Source organism: Pimephales promelas, chromosome 19, assembly GCF_988280905.1.
Source record: "Pimephales promelas chromosome 19, fPimPro1.hap1.1, whole genome shotgun sequence".
NCBI classification, from domain to species: domain Eukaryota; kingdom Metazoa; phylum Chordata; class Actinopteri; order Cypriniformes; family Leuciscidae; genus Pimephales; species Pimephales promelas.
This window is the reverse complement of record NC_142787.1, coordinates 26214775-26236775: the sequence shown is the minus strand read 5'-3', so window position 1 is coordinate 26236775 and position 22001 is coordinate 26214775. Positions and strand designations below refer to the sequence as shown.

Here is a 22001-nt window from a genome sequence, read left to right as displayed (position 1 = left end):
ATTTAAAATCATCAAACAAATGGTTTTAACTGTCAGTGTGTGTGTATAAGCTATTTAAGTACCTATTTTTTGTGTGTGTGTGGGCAGATTGTGTCAGCAGTGCAGTACTGTCACCAGAAGTGCATTGTCCACAGAGACCTCAAGGTAAACAAGATACATTTATTTTCTCACTGTCTTTAGCTCTCTAGTCTTCTATACTGATGCAAGTTGGTTTCATCTCTAAATATGTAATCGCTAAAGATCCTTCCTTGCTTGCAGGCAGAAAACCTGCTCCTGGATGCAGACATGAATATAAAAATCGCAGATTTCGGCTTTAGTAACGAGTTCACACTGGGCAACAAGTTGGATACTTTTTGTGGCAGCCCTCCATATGCTGCGCCCGAGCTCTTTCAAGGGAAGAAGTACGACGGGCCTGAGGTGGATGTCTGGAGTCTTGGGGTCATACTGTATACACTGGTCAGTGGTTCTTTGCCGTTCGATGGACAGAACCTAAAGGTGAGCACAGAGAAATGGGAATAAAAGGTCAACAGCTTTGCATTATATTCTGAATATTTGTGTTCTGGTGTTCTCAGGAGCTGCGAGAACGCGTTTTGAGGGGCAAGTACAGGATTCCCTTCTATATGTCGACCGACTGTGAGAACTTACTGAAGAAATTCCTCATACTCAACCCAACCAAGAGAGGGAGTCTTGAGGTTTGTACAGGCATAAATACTTGTGCTATCTTGTGTCTTAACTTTTAACTATTGGTGTGGAGTCTGGTCTACATTGCAGCTTATTCGGAGCAAGAATATATTTGTGTTTCTTAGGGATTGATATTTTTATGAAAACATAATACCTTTGCCCTAGACTTTCAATTAGCGGTCAACTGATTCATCGGTTTTGTCGATTAATCGGCACCGATAGGTGGCAACTATCGTTATCGGCAAAATCCACACCGATAATTTTTCCGGGTTGTGTCCATTGCTGGAGCGGCTGAGAAGTGCGCGCGGCCATTATCCAGTATGAGACCGCTGAGAAGCGACTGCTGGCATTATACAGAGCGAGAGCGGCCTCTAGAGGACAAATAACAAACTATCACTGGCTGTGTTGTTTACGATAACACCTGAGGCAGCGCGCTGAGAACATGCAGCACAGAGAGCGCTGACACTTCAGACGCAGCATTTAAAACACCGTTTTTACGGACTTGCAATGTGTTACCTTTGAAATGTATGTATGTTTCTAGGTTATAGCTAACAAAATCTGTGATATTTTGATGTTTAAATTATTTTCTGTATAAAGTTATAATATATTCATATTTTTATATTTATTTAATTTAGCACATTTCAGTTCAGCACTGTTTTATTGTGAGTATTATATTTGTTTATAATTCAGTATCAATTTTAAAAAATATCGGTTGAATTATAGTTTATCGGCACCTCTACTTTCAATCTTAAAATATGAAAGTCTATCAAAAATGAATTACTTTGTTTAAAACCAATAAACAAAACAAAATGTAAAATAATAAACCATTACCAAATGAATAAATCAAATGAGACATGACAAAGAAAAGTTCTTGAAAAATTTCCAATCAGATGGTAACTTTGTCGATATGCGAAAACATTTTTTAAAAATAATTTATGAAAATATAAAATCTAAAAAATAAAAAGTACACATGGTATTTACATAAAATACTGTGTATGAATGAGCCTTTTAAATATACTATGTAAGATTAAATACCTATGAATCTCTCTGTGAACTGTGGTAAATCCAGTTGTTTTTGTGCAGCTACCTGGTAAACACAATGGACTGATTTAAACCATTATTCTTAGAAATTACATAAAAGCCAGCCGTTTAGGTCTGGTGATTTTTAGCCAGCTTTTGCTATTTTTGTGTGCAATTTGCATCAGGCTGTTCATGAAGGGTCTGTGGGCGTATATTCTGAGGCTTAGACTCTGCATAAACAACTGTTTGCAGATTGATATGTTTTTGATGGAGTGATTCAGCGTTTTAGCACTGTGTGATGTGATTTAGAAGTGCTGCTCTCAGTTGACTATCTGTGCATCCTCTTAATAAAGGCCAACTCTTTTTGCATTGCGTTACTCCCCTCCTAATATAATGTCTTCACTTTTGTGCCCTTCCTTTTTGTTTGCACTCAGCAGCAGATCATGAAGGACCGATGGATGAATGTGGGCCATGAGGATGAAGAGATGAAGCCCTACATCGAACCCCAACCTGACTACAAGGACCCTAAGAGGACAGGTCAGCACTCCATCAGTGCAGCGGGTTGGAAGAGAGGTGGGGCAGACGTGGCCCGGGGCTTTGGTGGTGGGTGGGATTTGAGACAGAGATTGGTTATGATTGGGTAACAAATCTTGGTGATGGAACTGGATCTAAATTCCTTACAGCAGCTCATCTGAGCATCTTTATTTGTGAGTTAAAGCAACGATTGATTCTTCCTGCTTTCTAACGCTTTCAACTTTCCTGTTTTCTCGTCTCTTTATGGTTGTTGTTTGAAAATGGTTTGCATTATTATTGTTTATTTTGATAGAATTTTTTCAAAAATCAATACATTTAGTTATTGATTTAGTACATAAATGATACCCTAAATTATATTGCCTTTCTAAGGAGTCATACTTTTTTGATAAGTGGAAGACTTTGACTTTTTTGAAGGAATCTCAGTGTGACCAGAATATTGGGACATGGGTGATGGGCTTGGTCCAGTAATAATCACCCACCCAAACAACTTAGAATGCACACATTGTGACAATAAGTTATGCTTGAGGAATATATATGTATGTATATATATATATATATATATATTCAGCATGTTGTAAAACTTGTAAGCTATTTTTCCTACTTATTTAACCATTTGGTCTGTGTCCTTAGATATTATGCTGCGAATGGGATACTCTTTAGAGGAGATACAAGACGCCCTTATTAAACAAAAATACAATGATGTCATGGCAACTTACTTATTACTGGACTATAGGAACTCAGAGGTATGTTACTCTAAATATCTTGTTTCCTTGTTATTAACCTTTATATTGTAATTATGCAGATTTGAAGAGATGAGCACATAAATGTTAAATGCTTGTTGTCTTGATACCTTTTTTTTTATCTCTCCCTCCTAACAGGATGAACCATCAATAAAGCACCGCCTAAGCACTGACCTCACTAACAACTCCCATTCACCTTCTCAGAAGGGACAACGCAGCACCTCCAATCAAAAGTCCCGCAGATCCACAGACCAAAGTAAGCATCATTCTGCTGGTCATTAGCCACAATAAACATTGGCTCTCTTGGTTTATACATCTCAAACATTTTCTCTTTCTACCACAGGCTCCTCTGTTTCCTCCAAGCGACCTCAGGGCGAAAGTAAGCACATCGCCAGTTCAAGCAGCTCCAGTAAAGTCCCTCCCAGCCCGCTGATCTCCGGAGAACATAAGAAAACTCCTACCCCTTCCACTGTGAGTACAGAGCCCCCTGAAGAGTGATGGGCAACCGGGTTGTGAGTTAACGTCAATGATTTCTGTCTGCTCTCCTTGTGCCATATAGAACAGCATCCTATCCTCAGGCACCAGCCGCAGCAGGAACTCTCCAATCACTGAGAGGGCCACTCTGGGTGTACAGAACGGCAAGGACAGGTACTGCCACATTCCTCTTTATGCAGAGTTTTCCTTTCCAGCCACGGATCACATGGAAGAGCCAAAAATCAAACTCATTTTCACAAAGTAGACTGGTGTTAAAAGTAGTGTATGCGCGTATGTGTATATTTAGACTTGGAAAGCTTCTCTGCTCTCGACTCATTCTGTCAGGCTGTTGCCCTGCCAGCATGGGAAACATAATCCTGTTATGCACACACATACATTCACACATTGACAATTGCACACATTTGAGCGCTGCACCAAGCTGAAATCTGTTCCGCTAGATTTGTGACGCCTTCGGAAACTTAGAATTAGTCCAAAGATTAAAAGAGAGTTGAAGGCTTGACGCCTTGGGTTTCTTTTTAATACAATACAATAATATTCCAGGTTATTTTCAACTTAATGTATGTTAGTGGCATGCTAGTGATTAGCACAGGCAATAATTTTGCTATACACTTGAAATGAATCAATGCATAAAATATCTCAATAGTATATAACCATAACTCTTATGTTAATAGGTTTGTGTCCACTATGATTTTTTTATTTTTAACTATCTTGTGCTCATTAAGATTTTTATTAATCAAAAATACAATAAAACATTGTTAATTTTGTGAAATATGATCAGTTTAAAATGAACTACTTTTTGTAATTTATTCTTGTGATGGCAAAGCTGAATTTTCGCATCTCTTCTCCAGTCTTCAATTTTACACGATCCTTTAGAAATCATTCTAATATGCTGATTTGTTTCACAAGAAATGTTTACTAAAATTTAAAACAGTTGTGCTGGTTAATATTTGTGTAGAAAACGTTGATACGTTTTTCTTTAGGTTTCGTTGAATGAATAGAAAATTCAGGAGAACAGCATTTATTTGAAATTGAGATTTTTTTATTTACATTATAAATGTCTTTACTGATCCATGATCAATTTATAAATAAATTATTGATATTTTTTTTCTGACCGCAAGCTTAAACTGTAGTATGTTAGCATAAGACTGCTGTCTTAGAATCTCTTACAGACCTTTCTAAAGTTACATCCTTATATCTTTCAATCCATAATATGACCAACTAAACAGTCAGTAAACACAAGTTTTGCTCCACCCACTGGAATTATGATGATAACTAGATTTCCATCCACCTATAAAAATTATTAGGATAACTGTTCAGTTCAAGCAGACAATGTAAGTGCTTTTATAAGCTGCACATGTCCTCTTAAACCCTCTGGGCAGCATCCCAACTATTGTAACTCCATTAGTTAATTTTTACACACTCAGGAACAAGTGAGAATTGTTGTCTGAGGTAATCAACAGAGTGCCACAGATGCTGTCGATAAAGCCTATGTTGTAAACCACCACTCTCTAATGGTTCCCATGTTGTGGATTCCAGCAGTCAGAGCACTGCAGACTAAAGATGTATTTTACCAAATTGATACTGAAATTAAAAAAAGTCTGTTTCATTATGGTATCGAGATTTCAGATTAGCAGATTGAAAAGTGAAAACTACTTATAACTCCTAATTTATGGACTACATACTTTGAATTTGACTACCTTCTTGGAATTGATTGACTGCTTGTGTACAGAATTACAGTTGAATTTGTTAAAGGAGAACTCTGGTCAATTTTAACATTGAGCTCATTTTTTGTACATTTGGAGTGCTGTCAGTGCAGACAAAAATTACAAAAATTGGTGTTTCCTACCCCGTGTTATCCTCTTTTTATAATTTGCACCCTGTTGACTTCAATGGGGCAAGTTCTAAACCTGCTTTTAGCCTCTTAACATCCTTGATTTGTCATTACAAGTTCACAGCCATGTGAGTCGGGTTATTAAGAGTGACCACGGTCAATCTGACTGCAGTAGATGTGAAAGATGCTCATAAAAATGATGTTAAATCAGCCAGCTCACATACCCGTATTTACTTCCTGTTTTCGGTCGAAGTCCACAGTAGCGACAATCGACTACGGCCGAAAACAGGTCTGTACTGACAGCACTCCAAATGTAAAAAAAAAATGAACTCAATGTTAAAATTGACCAGAGTTCTCCTTTAATGTCACAGTTCCCACAGTCATGTAAAACCCAGAAATACTGAGACATTTTTGAATTGATGTTTACATTCCAGTAATGGAGTAGAGAAAAAAATCATTACATTTATTGAAAATTTGTAGAAATATATTTTTTAATTTACTGTTTAGTTTTGCTCTGCTCTAAAGTATTTCATTGCTTAGTTTGAGTACATTATGACGTATCGGTACATCGACCTACTGAATTTCACTGCAAATACTGAGACACACTGGCGTATTACCACTGATTGGTATGTGGTCAGTCTCATCCCTTAATCTGGAATTAGTGATTTTTGCCTGACCCAAATAATCAGGTTACCGAGAGAAGAGATGTGGGAAACCGAAAACAGCAGCCTTGTTAAATGCATGTTTAATTTAGCTTGAAGTGACAAGCCGCAGCACAGTCAAGAATGCTGACGCCGAAAGAGTATTATATGTGTGTGCAAGGTCAGTTGCAGGGAAGCAAATGAGAATACGTAAATTTAGTTTATGCGAGTAGCTTTTAAAAGCACATCATGTCCTTTAGGCTTATACTGTCAGACGCTTCTTATCATCATCACTTATTATCACATCTCATTTCAAATTCACTCGATGAACAGAGACAGAGCAAGCTTTCCACTGATAATGCAAGTTTGATCTGTATAGATCTAAAAATGGACTAAAACAAAGCCCAAACCTGCATTATCGCAACGCAGTGTTGTATTTTTATCTCCTGGTGTGTGTGTGTGTGCTTTTGTCTAATTCCATCACTTTCTCAACCCTCATCCCATCTTTGCTGAATCTGCTTTATAACCTCACCCATACCTCTCTCCACTCTGTACGTGGGGATGTTCGTACGTGGGGGCTGTTATTCATCTTTCCCCCAGCCTGAACACTCCAGGGTCCCGCACCTCCACCGCCTCAGCGGCCGCGGTGCTCGCCGCGTCATCCCGCACCCGCCACCACAAGTCCTTGTCCACCTCCGCCCACCCCAGCCCCTCAGACCTCCATGCACATCGCCCCAGGCAAGTGGCAGCAAACCTCCAAGCTTTTCCGAAGGGGGTTTCGACTTCAAGAACTAGTGACGAGTAAAGTCGTGTGATTACTTTCTGAAGTCGTCAAGCAAAGAGATGGGAACGCCCTGAACATTTTTATTAAACCCTGTCTACTTTTCTCTCACTCGTTGTCCACAATAATAAAACCGTCTCACTCGCCATTCCACTTTCCCCTCCATGTAAACACACGTTGTCTACGTCACATACCTGCCAGCTCATTCCTTTCTAACCCATAATTCACATGCATGCTTTAACTAGATGTCTGTTTTTTTCATGCAAGATCCTCCTTCACTTATGCATGTATTGTTGTCGCATTGCTTGGTGTCTTTAGGTCTGCTTCCCCATCCTTCGCCACCCTTTCTTTTTTGCAGACAAACTAGACGGTGCACTGACATCTTCTAAAACCTGTCTCACTGCATGTTCCATTTTGGAACTGGCACTGACACTTGTATGCATGCTAAAAGGGTTTTGTCTTCCTCTGTAAAGAGGTTTTTTGTTGTTGTCTGAGTCTTGTTATTTGTTGGTCATAGCTGCATTACTATTAAGTTCATTATTACTCCAGTCTTCAGTGTCACATGATCCTTCAGAAATCACTCTAATATTCTGATTTGCTGATTTGCTCAAGAAAACTTATCACAGTTGAAAACAAATGTTTTTGTAGAATATTCTTTTATTCTAACGCTGCCTTCACACTGGCAGTTTAAATCAGCTCCGTAATACGCAATACGTTCCCAACGGACGTCGTACTACACAGTGAAAAGCGTCGGACGCGGGTAGAACAAAAATGGCGGAGAGATTAAAGTTTGATTCTGTCAGTTCTGTATGATCTCTCTCTGATTAGGGTTATGCTGCGTGAGGAAAGTTGCTCAGGACGTTGACATGTCAGGTCGGCTAAAAAATGTGATATAGTGGTCAATAGTTCAATGTCTACCTTCTAATTGCCCTTATAAACGTCGTTAGAAAGTCATGAAAATAAAAAATGACATGACAACTTATCGTTATAAAATCATTATTTATTTTATTAAAAGTTAATAATTCAGGTTTGTTTATCAGTACCATAGCAACGCTCAACTTCCGCTGGAATTGTCGGATAGGAACCGTCCGTATCTTTTCGCAAGAGTTCAAATTTTTGAACGCATCCGGATGACCAACGGACACGATTTTCTTCGCACTGCACTCGGTCGGACCCGTTTCGGACCCATTCGCATGCGGTCTGTAAATCTCCATAGGAAATGAATGACTTCCGGTCGTTTCGCAGCCGCATCGGAGCTGATTTCAACTGCCAGTGTGAAGGCGGTGTAATTCAAGATTATTTGAATAAAAAGTTCAAAAGAGCAGTAACAATTTGAAATGGAAATCTTTGAAAACATCATAAATGTCTTTTAGTTTTTATATATATATATATATATATATATATATATATATATATATATATATATATAATTGACCCCAAAACTTTAATCTGTAGTGATTTATGATGCTACAAGTACATTTTTGAATCAAAACATTGTAAAAAATATAAAAAATGTTGTTCATTTTGAAATTTCCTGAAGATTACATTTAACTGTTATTAAATTCAATTTGTCTAAGTTAAGGTATAACTTCAAGGGAGCATTGGATTACTATGTAATCTGAATGTGCTGCACCTGTTAAATATATTGTATTGGCTGATATTGTGTATAATATTGACCAATATATGGTATAGTGATGCAGAGGTTACACACTTTACCTTTAACTATTACCTATTGTATGGTTTTGTAAAATAAAAATAAGCCAATGTGGTCCTCATGAGATTTAAGCCTGTGGATTGTCACATGTCTGGCCGTGGTACAGAAAGGGCTGATGGTGGAATTATACTTTTCTTTCACACGCATGTGCATGCTTGGATTTTATTCCATCACATTTTAAAATCAATCTCAAATTAAATGTTGGTTCATTTCCACAAGGATAATTTGTCTGTCATCAGTGCATTGGCAGCAAGAGCTACAGTTGTTAGCGTAATGAAATAGCCTGTTCTTTTAATGCCTGATTATTGAAGCTGCATGTTGAAAACAAGTGGCTTATATTTACTGATTTTAATGTATGCTAAAATGGAGTTGAATAAGGTATTAACCAATTCTCTTTTCACCAAAAAAACAGCACAGCCAATCAGAGAGCACCAGTTGTGTCCCCCTCAGCTCAGAACATTTCCTCAATGGCTGACCGTACCAACTTCCCCAGAGGGGTGACTAGCAGAAGCACTTTCCACGCTGGCCAGCAAAGAGCCACACGAGACCAGCAAGCCTCGGCGTACAACGACCCCTCTGCCTCCCCCTCCCTTTCCCATGGCAACAGCCAGGTGCGCCGTCCCGGGACGGGTATCTTCAGCAAGTTTACTTCCAAATTTGTACGCAGGTGAGTTTATGATCGGTCCACATGACAACACTGTTACTTGCAATTGTGAAATATTGAGTTCAGCAATTCACATGCACACGTTTTTATTACTGTCACCAGTGCTCCCCTCTTTCAGGATGAAATGGTTTGGACTGGCACTGTTTTTTATCTCTATGATCATGAACTCAAACAAAGGGCTGCTGGAGCAGAGATGTTTTAAGTGTGAGAGATGCTAACTGATGGATAACTAACATTAAATCCAGGGTTCCCACTGTCAGGGAATACCTAGAAATATATTAGGGAACAATTTCCATGCCTAGAAAAGTCATGGAGATTCACTACATCTAATTCTGTTTTTGTAGTTATGCTAATTTAATTGCTTAATCTATAATAATAATAAAAAAAAAATGTATCCGGTAATCAGAAATTATTTGTAAAGTCCTTGAACTACATTGGCCAAACTGTGTGGTAACCCTGCAGACCTGACCCCGATCTAACATCCATCATTCATGCAATGCATTTACAATTCACAATTTCTTCAGCGATCATAAATGGCCCTAACTTAATAAATTGCAATTCTTTAATCTGACTTTAAACAGCAGTGCCCCCCCCCCCCCCCAGCTAACACTAAAGCTCAAAACAACCTTTCATTGGTTTCATAAAGAACTCTTTTTAAAAACTTTTCATCTCTTAGCCAAACAGGAAGTATTTAATTGAGAGATTTTTCAATGGTTCATGGACATGTGAGAAACTCTTTATTTTCCCTTTTTTTCTCTAATTTGTTTTTTTGTAGAAATCTCTCATTCAGATTTCCCAGAAGGTAGGCAATAACACTACCCTTGCGTTTTAAGACAATGTCTTTTTCCTGTGCTCCATATTCCTTCTGTGATGTCTTGTCAACATTTATTATTGTTCTATACGCATATCTTTTCATATTATATTTTTACTAATGCTCTGCGTTCATTGCCTGACTCACTCCTCCGCCAGCCCTCTTTTCTTTCTTGTCTTACCTCGGTGAATAACACGTCCCTTACGCATTACATCCCGTTCCTCTTCTCATATGAACTCGTGGAGTCCGGTCATGCACATTGTTCCGCAGATCTTGTGAATGGTCTTCCTGTGCCCTTGTCTGTACTGTCATCATGCAACATGGCTACACTCCTACAATGCAGTTAAATGACAGTGTGATTCACTCTCCAAGTTTGCCAGGTGTTTGTAGATTTTCTGATTAGACCATTGGACAAGGACTAAACTTGATAAAACCCTTTACTGAATGATTTTTATGCTCAGTTAATTTAATGATTCTACTTTAAATAAATGTACAGCTACATCTACAGTGCCTAGGAAAAAAGAATTGTAAGCTTGCGCTCTAAATTTAAAGTGATGAAAGAGAAAGACAGGGTTTTGCTATAAATAGACAAAACACATCTTGCCATTGCAATGTTCACAACAAACACACAGCGTGACAATTGTAGTCTGATTTATGAACAAATGACCCATGAACTGATCCATTTGAATTAGATTAAAATATTAAAATAGACTCTGCTGTTCTTTTAATCATTTGAATTAGATTAAAACATTAAAATAGACTCTGCTGTTCTTGACTTAGTAAAAAGCAAGTTTTGTCATGTTCAACTCCAAATTTACTGTTATTTAAATGGGTTGCTTGAACTCTAGCTAGCTCACCCTCATGTCGTTCCAAATCCATAACGACCGAAGTTCATCTTCAAATCACAAATGAAGATATTTTTAATAAAATTGAGCAATTTAGTCCAAATCTTCTACAGAGACACGTTTGTGTTATATGATGAACTGATTTCATTTAGACTTTTTGATCATTGACATTAATCAATGCACGTACATGGAGAACGAGTATGGTAAAGGGAAGCTTAAATGTGCTTGCTGCACAAGAACGGACCTTGTCGCTTCTGCAGAAGCTCAAATATGCTTGCATGACTTTCGAGAACAAACCTCATTGGTTCTTGTGCATTAAGCAAATACTTTTGAGCTTTACCATATTAAAAAAATTAAACCACAAAGCAAAAGGAGTGACAATGGCATATTAGCATGATAAGAAACAGCTTTCTTGTTGGTTTGAAAAAGCGACCTCTAGCGGAGAAACTTGCATATGCGCCTTTAATAATACTTTTATTATTGTATTAATAAAGTGTTGTTGTTGTTAAATTGTATAATGCGATTATTACAATACTTAGGTAAGTGGGCCAAGAATTGTTAAAATCCTTTTTCTTATCCATTTTGTTGACCCCTCAAACAGATGTTAAATATTACAAGTACTAGACACCAAATTCTTTCTGATTTCTATTCTGTTGATGGGACCTAAACACTCACCCAAAGCGTTACATTTGATTTTGAATAGGTTGGGTAAGTTCATGGTTTGTAGAGACCCTGGCTGGGTAAATAGAGGATGACAGTTGTATTTTCATGGTGAGGGTTGTATAGGGTGACTCCTGCTTCTCTCCTCTTACAGTCTACTGCTTATTCTTATATGGCTGCACTAAAACAGACGTGCTGCTTTTGTTCCTTCGTTCTCGTGCTGCGGTGTTTTGGAGGTGGCTGGTCTCCCTGTCCAACTTTATCTTTCAAAACACACCTCCCTCAAGTCACTTGTTCAGCTGTACGAAATGCACATGAGTAGACAAAAATATTGGGCTATGATTTCCATAAAATGTCAGCCACAGATGCACATTTTTCTAGTTCATTTTTGACAGACAAGCTTGGGACTCCTGGTAGTTTTGCACTAGACACTACTCTGAATCATGCAGTTGGGTTTTAATAAGCATTTTTCATTCCTTTGGGTTTTCTTTTTAATGATGCTCTTACATAACCAGACTGCAGATGTACACAAAGGAAATCTGAACTTTTTTGTTTTGACAGTTTTTGTCACATCAGATATTCTCACCCTTTTGAATATGGATATATATATATATATATATATATATATATATATATATATCCTTATTTTGGTCTACTAGCTCTTGTCTGCTCAATTGTGCACTTCTATGCTGAGTACAGAGTGGCTTATGCGAGTGTGTGTTGATCCTAAGGTTCAGAGTTTAAAAGAAAGATTTTGTCCAGAAGTTGGTGAAGGGACTGTAAAAAGATGCTTTATGGCTTTTGCTAAAAAAAAAAAAAAGTCATTTTACTGATTGAAACAGGATATTAATGGTGATAAGTTATTGATAATGAAATCTACATAAACAGGACTAATACTTAGCTAGCACCAATAGGAACTTGAATTGAGGGACTAAACTTGTTGGTTTTCTTTGAGGAGTCCGTATGAGGGAGAGGGTCGAGATGAGGCCAGCAGGTGAGGACAACAACTAATAATAAAAATCTCCAAAAGTGTACTGCTCAAATCACTGAATCATTACTTTAAACTTTAAAAAAAAAGAATGTGTCATGTTTCAATGGAGTCATTTAAAGATTAAACTTTTTTTTCTTTTTCTTTTTTTTTTTTTAATAATTGGACAATTTCTAACAATCAAATGTACACCACTGTTCAAAAGAGTCGGTACGATTTTTTTAATGCTTTTGAAAATCTAATTCTCACCAAGGCTGCATTTATTTGATCAAAAACAATGGAACGGTAACATTATGAAATGTTTTAACAATTTAAAACAATAAAATGCTTTCTATTTTAAAATGTAATTTATTCATATGATGGCAAAACTGAATTGAGCAGCCATTTCTCTCGTCTTCAGTGTCACTTCAGAAATCATTCAATATGCTGATTTGATGAAACATTTATCATCAATGTTGAAAGCAGTTTGACCCTCAAACCGTATTCACTTTATAGCCCTTAATCCTGTAATTGTGGACAAATGTGGGCTCAGAGGACTCAGATGTGATCCTAATTTTTATTTATTATAAATGTTATATCGCGGCTGTCTTCGATTAAAGTTTTGTCTATCCATTTATGGTGGGGTTTTTTTGGGGGGCATTTTTGAAATTATTTACTTCAAAAAGTACCATATTTTCTATGTAAATTACGCTTATTTTTATGTTTTATTTTTTACATTTTTTTTAACTGCATTAAAATATCATTCCAATAATGATATTTTAATGGAAAATAGAATTCCAAGTTCTTAGAGCTAAAACCTAAAGATGAAGTGACTTTGCTGTCACCCGGTGTCTTATTTTGGCTCATTTTAGAGTGCTCTAAATTACAGCTTTTCCCATTCATTTCTATGGGTGCCCATTTTTGACCCAAATACAAGATTAAGGATTTTTTTTCACCCACTTAACATTGTAGAATTGAATCAAAAAAATTGTGTGTTCAGGAGGCAAACTTAGGAAAAGTAGCCAAGTCTTGTACTGCTCAGATCAAGGGAAGTATTTTTAAAAAATAAATCAAAACTATTTTGCCCACATTTGTCCAGAATTTGGTTTTAGGGTTAATAGTTTTGTGGAAACCGTGATTTTGTTTAAGAATTCTTTGGTGAATAGAAAATTCAAAAGAAGTGTTTATTTTAAGTAGAAATCTTTTCTAACATTATAAATGTCTTTTTCAGCTTTGAACAATTTAATGTATCCTTGCTGGATAAAAGTATAAAAATCTTACCGACACCAAATGTTTGCTAGTGCATTTTTTTTTATATGCAAACAAGAATTCATAAATTTAAAAATAGGGTCTACACTTCTACCCATGTAGTGTTTAATTTACAATATTTTTTTTTCTTTTGGACTCCCTCAAGCACCTTACAGATGTCCGATTAGTTAGCGGATGACTTTATTTTGACTGCATTGTAGTCTTTCACCATGGGACCATGTTGGTGTTTTTGTGTTGATTTATAAAAACATTTCATCATGTTGATTTAAAAATTTGAATGTGTTGAAGCAGAAGATCTATTATGTAGATGTTACAGCTTGAATCAACCAGTCTGTTATCATTTTCATTTCTTTGCCTTCCTCGTGTTCACCTTCATTTTCCTGTTTGTGCCTCTCTCCTCTCATCGTTCTCAACAAAGACCCATGTTGAGCCCAGCCGACAAGATGGAGAAAGGTACCCAGGGACTGCCCGGCGACGAAAACAAGGACTCCTTTTCTTCCTCTTCTCCGGCGTCCAGCACACCCTCGTCCTCCAAGGACACGAAGCCACGCTCCCTTCGCTTCACCTGGAGCATGAAGACCACCTCCTCCATGGAGCCCAACGAAATGATGAAGGAGATCCGGAAAGTTCTGGACTCCAACAGCTGCGAGTACGAGTTGCGCGAGCGCTTCATGCTCCTCTGCGTTTCGGGCAGCCCTGCGCACGACGACTTCGTCCAGTGGGAGATGGAGGTGTGCAAGCTACCGCGCCTCTCCCTCAACGGGGTGCGCTTCAAGAGGATCTCCGGAACCTCCATCGCTTTCAAGAACATCGCCTCAAAGATCGCCAATGAGCTAAAACTGTGAGGAAGTCGATCGTTTTTGCGTGAAAAGATCTTGAGGAACGGCTGGAGCCCATGTGTTGGGTATATGGAGGCACTGTGAGGAAAATCATTGGAGTATTGAGCTCTACGGCAGCAATGAAGAGTCTCGAGGCTGTAAAGGTGTAAGACAAGTTCATGGGGGACATTTGTGCATATAGACATTCTTCAAGGGGTTTATTTTTTGGGGGAGGTGTTCTGTCTTGGTTTGGGTTTTCTGTTCCTTTCTCACCCTCCTCGAATACGTTGTGTTGTCATCTTTATTTTTGGCAATTTCGTTCAAACGTTGTGGTTTTTCTTGGACCTCACAATTGTCGTCACCTCAGAAAGAGTAAGAGAGAGCGAGAAGAGGTTGGCGTTAATAAACTGGAATTGTTTGCCAGTGAATCTTCTTTTTTTCTTCTACAAATGCAAACCAGCTGCTGTCATGGAAAGCTGTAGCTAACTCCCTCCAATACCATGATCCTTATTCCTTGTTCGTCCCCAAACACAAACAATGGTAATCTAAACCACATTACTTGATCTTACTTCCAATTCCAGGTTAGCTGTGATGAGCAGAGATGGAGAGATTGGTTGATTTATGCTCTGAATGTACAACAACAAAAAATCGAGACCCAAATGCCAGGCACACTCAGTAGAGGCACAATTAGAATTTTCTTATTCACTCATGCTCTGATTGGTTCTGATCTAGCCAATGGTGTTGTTGCTAATCCGTAATCTCTGCCCCATTTCTACGTCACAGTACAGTGTCTTATTTGAGCTGAAATGGAAGTGTTGACTTGAACCCTTGGTGCATTGGAGGTGAATCACCTCTTAGCACTCCATGCCCAGACAATTAGTTTTTTTTGTTGTTGTTTGTTTGTTTTTTTCCCCTCTATTGCAGGGGTTCTATATCTGAAACTAATTAAGGGCCAATTAAGTAATTATTGGTGGATTGTAGTGTAATTAAGACTTGCTGGTTGGATCCAATCTGCTGCACTGGAATAAGTCTGTGTTTCGTTGCCTTTCTCTTGAGAAGATAATTATTAATATTATTATATGAATAAAACCAGACATTGGATGATTTGTGTTCAACTGTTTATGAACAATATTCTTTTTATTTTAGTGTATTGTTTTTATTTCCTTTTGTTTCACCTTCAAACGACATTTGAAATATGCTTTTGTTCTTTAATTGATTTAAAGAGCGTGCAATACAAAAATAAAACTATTTACTTTCTAAAACATTCCACCTGAGAGCACTTGGAAACTAACTAGTCTCTAATTTAAGTGGCTTTTTTTCTTTTCCTTTTTTTTTTTAGGGTAACACTTTCATTAAGATTTAACATTATGCAGTGCATAACAGATAATTAGTGTACTTTTACTATCAGTTGTTATTTATCTGATTATTATCTTTACATTTTAAATTTAATATGTCAAGTACAGATGCAAAAACATATAGCCTTAACTGTTATTCTTGGTTTATGACGATATTGTTCCAAATATCAACTTTTGATGCAAGGAAAAAAGACTTTCTTAACCCAGCAGTAGATTTTAATCCATATTTGTATATTATTTAGTCTCTCTCATTAATTAATGGAATGCTGATCCTAGCTGATATGCAGTAATCTTTATAGATTTCACATAAAATGTGAAAATTACAGTGCTCTAAGGAGATGGAAAAGTAGCAATGTTTTATCATAAATCTGGGGGGGGGGGGGGGGATGCAACCGGATCACACCGGATGCAACACATGACGTGCACATCCATGATAGTGATGTCCTTTTCGTGAAACGAATCATTAAGAAAAACGTATGATTCGTTTACGGATCTCACTGAATCGGTCCGAGCGGTTTTCGAGTAAAGGGGCGAAAGGTAAGTTACTCAACTCTAATAGCCGAATAGCAGAAATTTTACAAAATATAGCTGCAGGCATCAATAACTGGGGCCAAGTGCAAAGGAGATAACAAGACATGTCGACATGTGTCAGACCTACTGCAGCAAGGAGCAATTGAAGATGTTAAGATGAATTTAGGCAAAATGGTTGAAAAATCACATACATTAACCAAAAATGTGATTAAATGGTTTATCACTTTCGACCAATAGGTGGCTTAGTTACAAAATCGATGTGATGAGGTCAGAGTTTGGTGACAATGAAAAAAACTTGGCAGTTGCATTAAAATATGCAAATTTATTCAAAAGTTATAAGTGTTATTTGAAATTTTGTTATAACTTTGACCAAAAGGTGGCACTATCTTGAAATCTTTTGAGTACCTTCAGGGGATGGTGCTGATGAAACAAACTTGAGTTTCGTAATGTTACACCAATGCATTTTGTTAAGTATAGCATTTTATGTTCTATCAGAGTGAGCCCATGCATTTGTGTCAAATTTGGTGAAAATATCTCATTTAATTTTGGAGTTATAGACATTTATGTGTGTGAACATATAAGAAATGATTGACATGTAACTTCTATTGAATTTTACTACACCTTACTATCAATATTTTGAGATCTGGGCATTAGCGTTTAGCCAGCGACCTATGTTTCCAAATTTCTGACGGTGGTTTTGTCTCGATCGGACTAGCGGTTTTGAAGATATCGGCAAATGTTTTTAAGCGCTAAATTACTGTGCTGCAAAAACCATATGCTGGAACCTGGCAAGTCTGGTATCGTTGGACTCGGCAAGGATTCAGGAGTCTAACCGTTTTGAAACATAATTCAAAATGGTCAATCTGGGTAAATTGGATATCACTCGATTCTGCATGATGCCCTGAATCTAATGGGATCACTGTTATGATTTTTGGACAAATTGTTCAGTAGTTATAAGCAAAAATAGCAATTTTTTGTATCTCTGAACCAGTAGGTGGCGCTGAGGCAAAACGCAGCATGTAGCCTCAGGTCATGCTTGTGATGACATGGACCAAGTTTGGTCAGAATACGATTGCAAGCGCTACGTAAAATTAATTTACATGGTATTTGAGAACGATTTGCAGTGTTTTTATGATTTTTTCAAGATTTTGATTGCTTATTTTTATGTACTTGCCTGCTTTTTTATCATTCAAATTTGGCTGGGTGGCTAATTACACATTTTGCTCTGTGGTGTGACAACACATACTTAATTTTGACTTTACCGGTTACTTGAGGGTTAAAATACTTTTTGGCTTTAAGAGTTAAAATACTTTCTGAATTACTTTTTTCTTTACTGGGATTTTTCTTTCATTTTAAGTGTTAATTTTGTCAGTAGGAGGGAGCTACTCTTTGCATTAAGATTCTCCATGAATACGGGCCCAGTAGTGTTAATGGTGTTAAGATCTCAACTGTCAGGGTGGACTGACATGAACTCCATGGCTCTTTCATTATGAATGAATTGACAAAGTAATAACAGTTAGTTAACATGATCCAAGTGAAAGATTCGTAGAAGTTCACATGAAAAACAGTCAACAAAATAAAATTAAATACTTTGAAACTTTTAACTTGTTAAAACACATTGTTCATGACTCAAAATGTACATTACATCAGTTTTGAAAAGATTTAAAAAAAAAAAAACATTTTGAAGCTTAATTTGTCTTTTCAACGTTTTACAGCACGTAATGGAGCATGTAATGACGTATTTTATTACGTAAAATAGTAAAAAAATCATTATCATATTGAGCGGCAAGTTTTTAAATGAACTGTTCGAAAGAATCGGTTCTCTGAAATGAGTTGGACTTCCCTTCACTAACTGGGGTCAATCGGTAGGAGGCGCTAGCTTTTGGCGCCCTACTCACCGCGCATGTGACCCTCCCCCAACCTCAAACAAGGCATACTCCGTCATCACGCATTATCAGTGAGCATAGCTCATGTATTCGGTATAGTTGCATGTTGAAGGTGAGTTTTTAAAGATTGCACTTCTTAATAGAGACTTTAAAATGGTATTCCTCGGTATTTCGCTCGTCGAGTGTGTAAGAAGTACGATAAGACCGTTTAATTGGCCATATTTCAGAAAATGAATTCACTCCGTTGTCCGATATTCTCTCTTTTCCCGAGCGTCGTCCTCATGTGAACCGAGAATATCACAATTTAATCGCACTGATTTATTTTACAATGTGAGATTATTTTGTCTGCGGTTGTTACTGGGTCGTAATAATGACTACACAGATTTGCCTCGTCGGACTTTTGCTGCTACTTCCTTAGTCTGGTGCTAATATATGCTAGCATTAGCACGATAGCTTTAGTCATCGCTTGATTTGAGATACAGTGGATCAAAGGGGTTAAAGATGCAGTTTTCTCATCGACCATTCAGTCAAATTCACATTGACCACATAATCAAGATAAAAAGAGTGTGAACCGTGTTTGAAATTTACTAATTATAGAAGTTATAGCCTGAAAGTGAAACAGTTTTGCCCATTACGCACGCTCTGAGATACTTTGTTCTGATTGGTCAGTCGCGTTTAGATGTTCAGCGGTAAAATATTTTTTTTTTTTAGTGTGGCAGCTAAACTGATTCATTCAGCACAGAGCTATGCAGTAAGTATGCAAATGTTTATATAATTTAACTTCATGTTATTTCACTACTTAATTTAATCAGTAGCTGAGTGATTTATAAGCGTGAGAATATACAGGCAACCAGTCATCGAAAATGGCTTTGTGCTGATGTTCTGTTTTTCTGTTTTTTACTCTACATGGAAAAACAACAATTAATTTACTCTCATTAACATTTCATAAATCATATCTATGCATTTAATCATCCGTGTAATAAATGGGATGACTACGGTAGAATTAGACGGTCATTATTTAAAAAAAAAAAAATCTATAAATCCCTATATTTATATGATTCCCTCACAGAATTGGTAGGTACATAATATCTCGACTTGTATTCCTATGATTCAAGTGTGCGAGACCATTAATTGTTAAATACCAATGGAAAAATGCTTGATGGCAGCAGGGAAGTTGTGGTTTCTCCTGTTTGTTTGTTTTTTGCATTTCTATTTTTAGCTTGAACTAAAGTAGTTTGTTTTTTGCCTGTTTATTTAACTTTGTTTTTTGTCTTAGGAACTTCATTGTTTGAGACCTTGCACGTGCAAATCAACCAAAGACTGATTCTAGAACACACTGCTGTTCTTTCTGTCCAAAATGGTGAAGATATTTGTTGGCAATGTAGCTTCCGCGACCACCGAAGACGAGCTCCGTGCTTTGTTCGAGAAGTATGGCCCGGTGTCTGACTGTGATATTCTGAAAAACTATGGCTTCGTGCACATGGATGAGGAAGAGGCGGCGCAAAAGGCCGTCGCCGCTTTGCACAAGCACGAGGTCAACGGCTCTCGCATCACCGTCGAGTATGCCACCACCAAGGTACGCAATGCAACCAAGATCTACGTGGGCAATGTTCCTGAGGGCGTCACGGCCCCCAAAATCAAGGAGCTCTTCCAGCCGTTTGGCAAGGTTGTGGAGTGCGATATTGTGAAGAATTACGCATTCGTTCACATGCAGAGGGAAAGCGAGGCTCTGGAGGCCATTTCAGAGCTTAACCACTCCAAAGTGGAGGGCCAAAAGATCTTTGTGTCTCTCTCCCGCAGTAACCCATCCAGAAACGGCCGAGAGGATGACTATTATCCTCCTCCGCCCCCGCATCACTATCCACCTCACCCACACCATCATCCTCACTTTCTCCCCCCACGCCCGCCGCCCCGTGACTACTATCCGCCTCGTGGCCGACTTCCACCACCTCCTCTCCCACCGCCGCCGCCCCGCGCCTACTACGAGCGAGATGTGTATGAGAGGGGCCCTCGCCACGACCCGTACGCTGCCCCATCCCCGCGTTTTTACGAACGGGATCCATATGAACGGCGCCCTCCGCCCCCTCAGCGACCAGTCACACCTCCTCTCGCCGGGCGCTACTATCGTGAGCGCAGCCCTCTCGGCAGTCGCCGCTCTCTCCTGCCTCCGCCTCCCCCACCACCCTCTTCTGCCGGCTTCGCCCGTGGTTTCGCCCGCAATGGCGCTAGCTCAGCACCCCCTCCCCCTCCCGCCGCTCCTTCCTCCCACTACCATCGCTACTCTCTCGGCTCAGGCTTTGATAAGGATGATTATTTGGAGGACAAGTACAGCAATGGCTTCAGCCGTAGCTACTAAGCATTGAAGTTTGTCCGTCCCTTTTTTATTATCGAGGAGCCGAGTAATCTAAGAGGGGCGTGACTTCAGGGAGTTAGGGGTGAATTTTTGTAATATTCTGTGTTCGTTGTAGCTATTTTAGATAACGGGTTAATCAGCTAATACTGTTCTCATTTAACTAATAGATTTACGTCCGCCCGATGAAGGAACGGCAAATAGGAAGTTAAATACACCTGTTTCAGAGTTTTATAGCATGTTTTGTTGTACTATATTTGCCAGCCATATCGGTTGAGTATTTTCTTAAATTTCGTTATTTTATTTTTTTTGGCATATCACATTTTTAGTTCATTTTACTCTGGCATGCACTAAATAAATAATAATTCGCTTGAACATATATATAGAGAGATTTTTTTGCATTGATATTTCAACATGCATAGCCTACCCAACAGGAAATTGATCGTTTTAAATGTTTGCCTGTTTTTTTCTGTTTAGTATTTAGGAATATTCAACTGTTGTCACTGTCTTTTGCATGAATCGGGCAAGTTAATTTGGAGATATTTCGAATTTTCATCATTGGTCTTCGCAACTAAATTATATTAATTCTGTCTTTTCTTTTGAGAGATTTTTTTATTTTTTTTTATGAATTTCTGCTCTGGACTACCTTTATGTTGGCAAATTAACTTATGTTGTTAGAAGTAATGCTGGATGTAAGTGAGACCAGTGGGAAGGAACAGAGGAAACGGGTAAAGAGGTGGTTGTGGGCGGAGCTGTATGCTATAACTGACTGATCAACCAATCACATCCTACCGGCTAACCGAGCACATCGCATCCACCAGACGCTCAACGTTCGGATCCGCCGCCGCATCCTAGGACCATCGGTCAAAGGAAACGAATGACCGACCAGCCGCCGACCGCCTAATAAATTAAAAACAACGCTGAATCAATTCTACACTGTATTCCGAGAGATCACGTTGTATTCGACAAATAGCTGATTTGCCGATTCCGCAGACTCAGAGAAAGTTTTTAAAGATTAGAGACTTATTTTGGCATCACATTATAATGCTTGTGATTGAAAATATTACTGAATTCTCAACATTGTTTCCTGTCCTACTTGTACTACTGCTGTTTGCCTATTGTTAGCGTACACTTCTGTTTAAAATGTACGTTTGTTAAAAGCCTGTTTTCTCGAAACCGCTCTATCATATTGTCCACTCGAGCAGGTTCGTAACTTGTGCTTGTTTTGATTTAACCCTATGAAAACAGATTCATGTTCTACCAGTCGCTGTCATCTTGCCGCCTGAATAAAATCTCGACTGACTTAGATGCAACGCTTTTCATGTCACTCGTTTTTAATTGAGTCTCTTTAATTCCTACCTCATGTCTCACTCGGTCACGTTATCATTCGTATAATACAAATGTCCTT

The 22001-nt window shown here is 38.2% G+C and overlaps 2 protein-coding genes across 8 annotated transcripts in view; both read left to right on the top strand.

Moving 5' to 3' along the window:
- mark2a (MAP/microtubule affinity-regulating kinase 2a) overlaps positions 1-15738 on the top strand; it is a 33053-nt gene extending 17315 nt beyond the window's left edge. The window contains exons 7-19 of one of the 6 annotated variants that reach the window (XM_089123958.1): positions 88-144; positions 259-495; positions 573-692; positions 2136-2238; positions 2866-2978; positions 3111-3231; positions 3319-3446; positions 3535-3623; positions 6543-6680; positions 8850-9104; positions 9877-9903; positions 12373-12411; positions 14072-15738. In XM_089123958.1, coding sequence (XP_088980084.1) covers positions 88-144; positions 259-495; positions 573-692; positions 2136-2238; positions 2866-2978; positions 3111-3231; positions 3319-3446; positions 3535-3623; positions 6543-6680; positions 8850-9104; positions 9877-9903; positions 12373-12411; positions 14072-14498 — 1854 coding nt within the window. In that variant the 3' untranslated portion in view covers positions 14499-15738. Of the gene's footprint in view, positions 1-87; positions 145-258; positions 496-572; positions 693-2135; positions 2275-2865; positions 2979-3110; positions 3232-3318; positions 3447-3534; positions 3624-6542; positions 6681-8849; positions 9105-9876; positions 9904-12372; positions 12412-14071 lie in introns of all 6 variants that reach the window. The other 5 variants (XM_039693612.2, XM_039693611.2, XM_039693614.2 and 2 more) reach the window with 5 other exon arrangements.
- Positions 15739-18220: 2482 nt separating this feature from the next.
- LOC120494602 (uncharacterized) lies at positions 18221-21906 on the top strand. Of its 2 annotated transcripts, none has more exons than XM_039693845.2 (2): positions 18221-18355; positions 19520-21906. In XM_039693845.2, the coding sequence occupies exon 2, from the start codon at positions 19601-19603 to the stop codon at positions 20597-20599; it is 999 nt and encodes a 332-aa protein (XP_039549779.1). In that variant the 5' UTR covers positions 18221-18355; positions 19520-19600; the 3' UTR covers positions 20600-21906. The 2 variants fall into 2 exon arrangements, with proteins under 2 accessions (XP_039549779.1, XP_088980056.1); XM_089123930.1 differs by lacking the exon at positions 18221-18355 and adding an exon at positions 18972-18994.
- The last annotated feature ends 95 nt before the right edge of the window (positions 21907-22001 follow it).

Excerpts from the sequence above, each read along its gene's own strand:
- LOC120494602 (XM_039693845.2), top strand. The coding sequence starts at position 19,601 with ATGGTGAAGATATTTGTTGGCAATGTAGCTTCCGCGACCACCGAAGAC.